The 9,892-nt window shown below is 40.9% G+C and overlaps 2 protein-coding genes across 3 annotated transcripts; both read left to right on the plus strand.

Moving 5' to 3' along the window:
• Positions 1-144: 144 nt before the first annotated feature.
• Positions 145-3,960, plus strand: LOC127246873 (probable beta-1,4-xylosyltransferase IRX9H). 2 transcript variants are annotated; one of them, XR_007837778.1, is made up of 5 exons: positions 145-1,455; positions 2,679-2,928; positions 3,016-3,231; positions 3,650-3,796; positions 3,882-3,960. XR_007837778.1 is itself a non-coding variant. In XM_051268496.1 (4 exons), the coding sequence occupies exons 1-3, from the start codon at positions 629-631 to the stop codon at positions 3,184-3,186; spliced, it is 1,248 nt and encodes a 415-aa protein (XP_051124453.1). In that variant the 5' UTR covers positions 145-628; the 3' UTR covers positions 3,187-3,231; positions 3,650-3,960. The 2 variants fall into 2 exon arrangements, 1 of the variants encoding a protein (XP_051124453.1); XM_051268496.1 differs by having other exon boundaries at positions 3,650-3,960.
• A 2,348-nt stretch (positions 3,961-6,308) lies between these two features.
• LOC127246931 (receptor protein-tyrosine kinase CEPR1-like) lies at positions 6,309-9,621 on the plus strand. Its single transcript, XM_051268592.1, has 2 exons — positions 6,309-8,999; positions 9,080-9,621. Exons 1-2 carry the CDS (start codon positions 6,380-6,382, stop codon positions 9,445-9,447), a joined length of 2,988 nt encoding a protein of 995 aa, XP_051124549.1. The 5' UTR covers positions 6,309-6,379; the 3' UTR covers positions 9,448-9,621.
• Positions 9,622-9,892: the final 271 nt, after the last annotated feature.

Here is a 9,892-nt window from a genome sequence, read left to right on the forward strand (position 1 = left end):
ATGTTTAGATCATTAGTTTGAAACTAAGTAGTCAAACTGTATGAAATTAAATACATCTGCACGCTATATTTCAAGAATCACAATAATTGTAAAAATAATTTAACCAAATACCTCCCTCTTCAGCCATTCTGGGGGTACACTGTCCGCGCATTACAAGTTTAAATAGAATTTGAAGTCTTTGAGTGGATGTCGTTGGAGAGTCCCAATACCAAATGAATCTCGTTCATTGGTTACGCTGCGATAGTGACGTGGACGGTGTAGATCTATCTGGAGTTGCGGGTCCCTGGATCTCCCAAGAACAAACTACACTCGCACATGACAGCGGAGTTTAGCTAGGATTTAACTTCCCGGCGCACGTTAGAACGCGGCCATGGATCCTTCGTCCCTCTCCGTTCCTTCCTTCCCTGCACTTCCAACTTTGATTGAATTTTCATAGTCATCTGTCTCTGTGGATTTTCTTCTTTCCCTTTTGGGCATCGTTGTAGATTCAGTTACGAATTAGGGTTTCCAATTCTGCGGTGGGAGGGGTTTAGAGTCAGCTGATTTGATCTCTGCGTTGGGGTCTATATTCCATTTCGAGTCGTTTTGATTCGCCACTTTTGTTTTGGATGCGATCTCTACTGAATGAATGGCTTCGATTCGGAGAACGTTGTCGCCGTATAACGACCGGTCGTACCAGAACGGATCCGGCGATCCATTTTCAGTCCATTCGTCGTCGCAGAAGCTGTTTTCTCACGGGAGAACGACCTTCTCTCCGCTTCGTAGATTCATTGCCGGAATTTTCCTCCAGAAGCAGCACTCTCGGAAGAATAGTCAATTCTCGTGGAGAAAATCAATCCTCCGCGGCTTGCTGTTCTTTTTCCTAGGTTTTCTACTCGGCATGGCGCCGTTTAATAATGACTTCAATGAACTGAATCACCCTGATGTGAGGAACAGAGAGTTCGCGTTTGAAAGGGTGCCTGATGTGGTGAATGTTGAGAAAAATGTTGGCGATTTTAGCGGGGTTGATGTCCCAAATGGGAATGATGTGGTGGTGAATGCTGTTGAATTAGGGGTGGCTCAGAAGAGTGATGGAGTTGTGAGTAAGAGGATATTGGATTTCGTTCCTCGTAAACAGTTGATAGTGGTGACGCCAACGTACAACAGAGCTCTGCAAGCATACTATTTGAATAGGTTAGGGCAGGTCTTGAGATTGGTGAGGCCGCCATTGTTGTGGGTTGTGGTGGAAATGAATGCCGCATCTATGGAGACTGCGGAGATTTTAAGGAACATGGGAATTGTGCACAGGCATTTAGTTTGTAAAAAAAATTCCACGGATGTAAAGGACAGGGGAGTTCACCAGCGGAATACTGCAATTGAGCATATTGAGAGGCATAAGCTTGATGGGATTGTATATTTTGCTGATGATGACAATATCTACTCGCTTGAGTTATTTGAAAACATAAGAGAAATCGGGTTAGTTTTCCAACATCTATGCTTTCGAGATAACAGCATAATTATTTTTGCATTTCATTCAATTCTGTATGACAAGTTTGTGATGTGTTGCAATGCACCTATACTCGAGATATGGGAACAGGAATGTTATGCAATATAAGGTTGTTTTCTGTATGTAGAATTATAGCAGAACTTAGCAAGTTAAGTTTGTCTTGGTAAATCTTGAGAAAGAATTGAATTTCTTTATTTTCGGATGATGATGTGAATGCTGTATCCATTAGTCGTAAAGTTATACCTTCATCTTTGTTTGATCTATGAGGTGCCATAGTAAGATTGGATGGAATGTAACTACAGTTCCTTGCTGAATGAATTGCTGCATATGAATTTGGCCTTCTGTATGCGATTTGCCTCTGCTCTCTGTTCACATATGCTTAGGTACATGAGTTTGGGCCAAGTTGCCATTTTTTATTTCTGTCTGGCCTTATGTGTGTGGATATGTAAGAGAGATATGGGGCTGAGCATCAGAATTGTGTGCTTGAATTAATATGAGAATTATACAGTATGAAAGTCTATTTAGTTAGAGCCTTTTGTTGTTTCTACCCTCAAAGTAACACGGACGCTGTACAGTATGCACACCTGTTAGACATTCTTTATTGCATTGAATTTTAACAGTCAACTGAGTTTAATTAAAATAGTGTGATAGGTGGAAGTTCAAGTTCTCCACTCAATCTGCTTTGTGATTATTGATATCAGGCTTCATATTCCTCTCTTACCCAACTAGTTTACTGGAATACTCTTTTAAATCGACACTGAGTGCTCTTCTGCAATCATTCATTCTTCATCATGCTATGTTGTTCCTCTGAGTATGTAGTTGCTTTGTATGTTAAACTCCTGTTAGAGCACAAGATAGTGCAAGATGAAAGCTTAATAAATTAAATAGAAAAGCACAATATAAGAGAACCTTGGATTTTGTGGACATAATCCTCAGAAGAAATAACTTATGTAGTTAGTCATTGTTGTCTATCAAATATGAGGAGCTTATGAGCAGCACCACCTGCACTCTTAAAGTCAACAAACTATTCCTGTCCAAAAAACTTTTGTGCTATGTTTCTTGTTGTTTTTGGATGTCAGAGAGTGCATGCTTGTGTATAATTAACAAATCATAAGTACTAAGTATTGTTTCTTCTTTTTATGTTTTTTCTCAAAATGAGAATGATTCTTACGTACTACATTGTGCTATTCAGTCGTTTTGGCACTTGGCCAGTTGGTATGCTGGCTCAAAGCAAAAATAAAGCAATACTTGAAGGTCCTGTGTGCAATGGAAGCCAAGTAATTGGATGGCACACAAATGAGAAGAGTAAACGACTTCGTAGATTCCACGTTGATATGTCAGGTTTTGCCTTCAATAGCACCATATTATGGGATCCAAAGAGATGGCATCGTCCAACTTCAGAGCCAATCCGGCAGTTGGACACAGTGAAGGAGGGTTTCCAAGTATGTATCACCCTTTTAATTTTTTAAGTAGCTTTTGTATTGAGCTCAGTGCATGTGAAAAAATATGGACATTATGACCCCTTTCAGGAGACAACCTTTATAGAACAGATAGTTGAAGATGAGAGTCAAATGGAAGGTATCCCTCTTGGTTGTAATAAGATAATGAATTGGCACCTTCATCTAGAAGCCCGGGGACTTTTCTATCCCAAAGGCTGGATGCTTCAGAAGAACCTTGAAGTAGTTGTTCCTTCCAAGTGAGAAATTTGATCAATGAGATTGTCTATTTCATGGCAGGTCCATCAGGTAAGCCTTTTATCTCAAGCTTTTTTTATGATACAATAATGAAATTTATGATACACACCATTTTCAACTTCTCAGAATGTTAGCTCTGTCCTTGGGAGAAGTAGGTTGGAAGATTGTCGTTTTCTTTTTGGCAAATAATACTAAAAAATTTTTTTTTGAAGTTTCCTTGGCATTACAACTGTTTACTCAAAGAAAAATTACTGGGGAATGAGAGACAGAAATTTGATTATAAGGGCAAATTGCATTTAGGTTCACCTCTTCTTGAGCACTTCACAGTTCACATTTGGCTGTAATGATTAATAAGAAAAGAGAGAAGCATGATGACAGGATATATGACCACCTGTTAGCATAATTATTTTATCGAAACGGATTTTACAGCTAGAATTCACTGACCTATTGTAATCATCTAAACATGCAGTGAATTATCTACTTGATGTCAATGGCGATTGCTGACTTGAAACGACATTGTTCCAACAGCTTGCGATTTTTATGCATTCTAGAGCATGGTCTCACTCAGACCCTCCAAAGGAGAAGTACATCAGAGGGAACAGCCACTATGATTTCAGTTATAAATTTCCATATCTTTTAAGAATACCCTTCTTTGCACAAAGTGAATTTTGTTCGTGTTTCAATACTTGTAAATTGATCAGGTATAGAACTGCCTTGGGCTGTCCAGACAGAATGACTTCTGCAATCCCTCCAACTCGGGGGCTTAAACCTTTGTGTGAATTTATCTTGTCACTGCTGTTATATACGATATGGGAAACCAGGTATCAGCCATGGATTCAAATTTCGCTGCGAATGCACTCCATTAATGAGGTAACAAAGTTGCCTACCTGCTTATGTGTAGCCCTTTTGAGTTTGATAGAATTCAGATGTCCTGAAATGAACTACCATTTATTTTGTGCGTTTGAAGAATGCACAGTTTCAGACATCTTTAGGCATTCAGAATCTCTCCTTCAAAATATACATTCAAATAGTGTATTTGATATGTTGATATATGTGTTTTTTTTTTTTGCAGTCCTGTCCTGCGTAGTCTTTGTTTTTTTTAATCTTCTTTCATCTTATTTACTTTTTTTATATGCTGTGATTTTTACTAGCATTTGACCAAGTTTTCCACTTGCTTGAAAATGCCGTTAGTAGAGGTAGTAATAATGATTTCACTCCCATGGAATGAATATATATAAATAAATAAATACATCACTAACAGAAAATGGCACTTCCATTCAGGAATTGTTATATTATTATTTACATTTGGAATCATCATTTTTATTTCTATTTTTTTATTGAATCCATTCTTTGATATATATAATAGATATGGTTGTTTGGGATGCGGCCTAACGCAACCACATGATCACAAATGTGAGATTCTCCACAAGCCTTTAATTTTGGATATATTAGCTTCTTGGTTAGTGAAAAAAGGAAAATGAAATTACCAATTAATTTATTTCAGTAAGTGTATATATACTCTGTTAAATAAAGAATATTGACCCTCAACTTTACCTGAGAACAAAATTTAGTTGTGACTATTAATAAAAGCAGTATTTGAGACAGTGGTGTGATGATGGAACTACAGATAAGACTTGGCTTTGTGTAAAGAAGATTATTCTTTAAAAATAATATTGTTATTATTTATTTATTATGAATAATGTGATGCCAAATATTTGTTTATATATTTATTTGTTATGTGCTTTAGGGAGAGTGGGCATCTTTGCTTTGCATTTATCTCCATTACATTTACATGGCATGGCCCCATCCTTAATTTTTCATTTGTGGAAATTGGAAAATTGTCCATTCTTGGTTGTATATATATTTCTCATAATTGATGAATTACTTTCTTGGCCACTCCCGGGAGCTGAACTCCTTCATGGTATTCATCCTCCAATAGAATTATTCTCAGATAATTTTATATTTTTTTTATGCTTTTAATAGGTGGACTTCGAACGTTTTTTGCAAATTGATATTATAAATAGAAGCTTGCATTTGAGTGCCCTAAGAATTAATACAATCATCCACTACTAAAATATGAGAGGAATTTGTGTTGAAAAGGGGTTAATCAATAATAATATATTTAAAATATTTTGATTTATTTCTAGCAAAAAATATATCAATAATTCAGTTAAAATAGCAATCATAATCAAAATAATCAATGATAAGATCATACCATTTTTCGTACATATTTTTTTCAAAAAATAAGAAGCCTTTATTTTTTTATATTTCCCCTCAAACCATAACCAAACTCCAAAACAATCAATCTTAACTACAACAATGATGATTGTATAATAATGATGTAAAAGGATAAGATACACGTACACAAGCAAGAAATAAATAAAGCACTTTAAAAAAAAAAAAAAGAAAAGAAAAGATCTTTACAAAGGTAAATAGGCACTGCATGCATGGGGTCATTCCTATTCCCATTAGGACATCAATTTTAATTTAATTTTTATTTTTTAAATATATATATATATATATATATATTGATATTGGGGATGTAAAGGGATACAGTAGTAGAAGTACAGTGCAGATAATATACTTGTCCTGTTTTGGAGGGCTGTCTAAAGCTTAAACATGTCTACTTCTATATAGTAATTTAAGTTCCTAAAAATCCTTACTTTACAAAATTGGCTTCATTTTGCAACTACTACTTATCTTTTTTATGTTACAATTCGTAGCCGATAACATAATCTATCCATCTTATTAAAAAAAATTAAAATTAAAATGGGATTGCTGTGTTCTTACAAGAAGTGTACTAAAGCATCATTGATCTTTATGAAAAAAAAAAAGAAAGATGGATTTTGATTGAGAATCTAATGGCTGTGATCATCCAAAGTCCCAAGTGAAACAATGATCAAGAGACCTTATCAACATTCAAAAATTGATGTTAAAAAGGGGTCCTCTCTCTTAATGTGTATTGATGCTATTCTGTGAGAGAATTAGTGGAAGCATATAAGCATAAAGCATCTTTATGCAAAGATGATAGCACTTCCTTACATGTCAATGGATGCAAATAACACAAATATTTTTCAAAAATTAAAAATTAAAAAATAAAATCGATCCATCCATCGGTTGATCATCGACCAAAGGAACCTTCTTTTAGACTAATGATCGATGAGGTTCGCTTAGCTTAGCTTCGCTTAGGTGCACCAAAATGATCCCATCGATCATTCCATTTATATATCTCTTTCTCGCCTTCTCTTTCGCCATTGCATCGATGATCTTCCTCGTCCCTTCCCTCTTCGCCTTCCTAAAGTCCTCCACGCCTCGAATCATGCCTGCCAAGATCGCGCTTTCGTTTGTTTTCTTAGTACTTGTGTCTGTTTCTTGCCATGGAGTTTCTGACAACAGGGAGTTTCGATTCTTCACTGCTGTGGCGAAGAAATCGTTGTCGGGTAATTCTTTGGCGCGGTGGGATTCCGGGAGATGGGAGAGTTATTGCAACTTTACAGGGGTGTCCTGTAATGATCAGGACAGGGTTGTAGGAATTGATGTCTCTGGATGGTCCTTGACTGGCAAGTTCCCTGATGACATATGCAGCTATCTTCCCCAGCTTCGAATCCTTCGAGCCGGCAACAACAGGTTCGCCGGAAACTTCCCTGTCGGAATCCTCAGCTGCTCTTTCTTGGAAGAGCTGAATATGAGCTCTGCAGGTTTCAACGGTCCATTGCCGGATTTTTCGCCCTGGAGGGCGATTAAGGTTCTTGATTTGTCCTACAATAAGTTTTCCGGCGACTTTCCGATGTCTGTCGCGAATCTGACTAGTCTTGAGATGCTGTTCTTCAATGAGAATGAGAATGAGAAGCTCAACTTTTGGGAGATGCCTGAGAACATATCAGGCCTGGTGAAGCTCGAAACAATGGTTTTAACGTCGTGTAAGCTCCGAGGTGAGATCCCACGATCAGTTGGGAACATGACGGCGCTGGTGGATCTCGAGCTTAGCGGCAACTACCTGACTGGCCGGATTCCGGTGGAGCTCGGTCGCCTGAGGAATCTGCAGCAGCTGGAGCTGTACTACAATCAGCTCAACGGGGAGATTCCCGACGAGCTCGGGAACTTGACGGAGCTTCGCGACTTGGACATGTCGGAGAACAACTTCAGCGGGAGGATTCCGGCGTCGATTTGCCGGCTGCCGAAGCTGGAAGTTCTCCAGGCTTATAACAGCGGGCTGGCAGGGCCAATTCCAGGGGTTATTGCAAACTCAACTACCTTGAACACATTGTCTCTTTATGGCAATTTCTTGTCAGGGGAAATCCCGCAGGATCTCGGAAAATCGTCGGTTTTCGTGGTCCTCGAATTGTCGGAGAACAACCTGACGGGGAGGCTGCCGGAGGGGCTGTGCCGCCGTGGGAAGCTGAAGTATCTTCTTGCTCTTAAGAACATGCTCTCCGGGGAGCTGCCGGAGAGCTATGTCGAGTGTAAGTCGCTTATTCGATTTCGTGTTAGTAATAACAATTTGTCGGGGAAGCTCCCCGATGGGATTCTGTCGCTGCCGCATGCGTCGATTATTGACGTGGCGTACAATCAATTCACGGGTTCGATCGATAGATCGATCAAGGATGCGAGGAATCTGTCGGAGCTGTTCTTGCAGGGGAACCGGATCTCCGGTGTGATCCCGCCGGAGATCTCATTGGCGACGGGCCTGGTGAAGATTGATCTCAGCTTTAACCTTTTGTCGGGACCGATCCCGCCGGAGATCGGCGGCTTGAAATGGCTCAATCTCTTGCTCTTGCAAGGAAACCGGCTGAATTCGTCGATCCCGGAATCGCTTTCGTCGCTCGCTTCGCTTAATCTTCTCGACTTGTCGAACAATCGCCTGACGGGTGACGTCCCCGACGCCCTGTCGAAGCTACTCCCGAATTCGATGAACTTTTCGAACAATCAGCTCTCCGGCGCGATCCCCGCGTCGTTCATTAAGGGAGGATTGCTCGAGAGCTTCTCCGGTAACCCGGGTTTGTGTGTCCATTCCTACCGCGGCCTGTCGCGCGCAACCGAATTCGCCGTCTGCTCGCAATCGTACAACAGGAAGAAGGTAAACTGTATCTGGCTGATCATCGTCTCTGTCGCGATCACAGTCGTCGGATCGATCCTTTTCGTGAGGCTCCGGTTCAGCCGAGGGAAGGAAGTTATGGACAATGAGGACACGTTGTCGTCGTCGTCCTACGACGTGAAGAGCTTCCATCGCCTGACCTTCGATCAGAGGGAGATCATCGAAGCGATGGTGGACAAGAACGTTGTCGGTTACGGAGGCTCCGGGACGGTCTACAGGATCGAGCTGAGCAGCGGCGAAGTCGTTGCTGTCAAGAAGCTGTGGAGCAGCAGTCGGAAGGCGAAGACGTATCCATTGATGTCTGATCACGACAACCAAACGCTCGACAAGGAGCTCGCGACGGAAGTCGAGACTCTCGGGAGCATCAGACACAAAAATATCGTCAAACTCTATTGCTACTTCTCGAACGTCGACTTCAGCCTCCTCGTTTACGAGTACATGCCGAACGGGAACTTATGGGACGCGCTCCACACCGGAAAGCTCGTCCTCGATTGGCCAACGCGCCACCGTATCGCGCTCGGCGTCGCTCAAGGGTTGGCGTACCTACACAACGACTTGATGCCGCCGATCATCCATAGAGACATCAAATCGACGAACATACTTCTCGACATAGATTACCACCCGAAGGTTGCCGACTTTGGCATCGCGAAAGTCTTGCAAGCGAGGGGGACGAAGGAGTCGACGACGACGGTCATAGCCGGGACTTACGGGTACTTAGATCCGGGTAAGTTTAGTTACTAAATTTCGACGTCGACGTAACATTAGCCGGGTTTTTTAAAAACGATCTCATTGCATTGTCGACAGAATACGCGTACTCGTCTAAGGCGACGACGAAATGCGACGTGTACAGCTTCGGGGTGGTGCTAATGGAGCTCGTGACGGGGAAGAAGCCGGTGGAAGCGGAGTTCGGGGAGAACAAGAATATCATATATTGGATATCGACGAAGGTGGCGACGAAGGAGGGGGCGATGGAGGTGCTCGACGAGCGTATATCGGGACCGTATAAGGAGGAGATGATCAAGGTGCTATGCATTGCGATACGGTGCACGTGCCGGGCGGCGGTGCTGCGCCCGACGATGAACGAGGTTGTCCAATTATTGGTGGAGGCAGATCCGTGCCGATGTTGTAAGGCCGCGGCCGCAGCTAAAGAACCGCAGACCGGGGCTAAGTGATGATTGAATATATATATATATATATATATATGATGAGTTGAAGAGTATAATAGATGTCTAGTTTGGACATTATGAGTTAGGAGGTAAAGGGAGTGTTTGTATTTCATAAAAAAGAAGAAAAATGTCTACTTGTTTGTTTGTGCAAGAATAATTTTGATCATGCTTTTTCTTGGATGTTAATTTTCACTTCAATTGTATATATAAATTTTGTGAAGTAGGGGTGTATTAAAGTATTGAAATTGGAGGGAATTTGTTAATAGAATGAGGGATTGGATTCCATGGGAAAAGGGAATTGTTTGGATTGAGTGGAAGTTGGGGTGGTTTCTGATTCTTGTGGCTACATAGGGTTCTTACATATATATATGTATATGTATGTATGTATATACATATGGGAGACAAGTTAGTATTTAGTAGTGATTGGGAACATTAGAGTTGTCTAGAAATG

Source organism: Andrographis paniculata, unplaced genomic scaffold (assembly GCF_009805555.1).
Source record: "Andrographis paniculata isolate CXL003 unplaced genomic scaffold, ASM980555v1 Contig30END, whole genome shotgun sequence".
NCBI lineage: Eukaryota > Viridiplantae > Streptophyta > Magnoliopsida > Lamiales > Acanthaceae > Andrographis > Andrographis paniculata.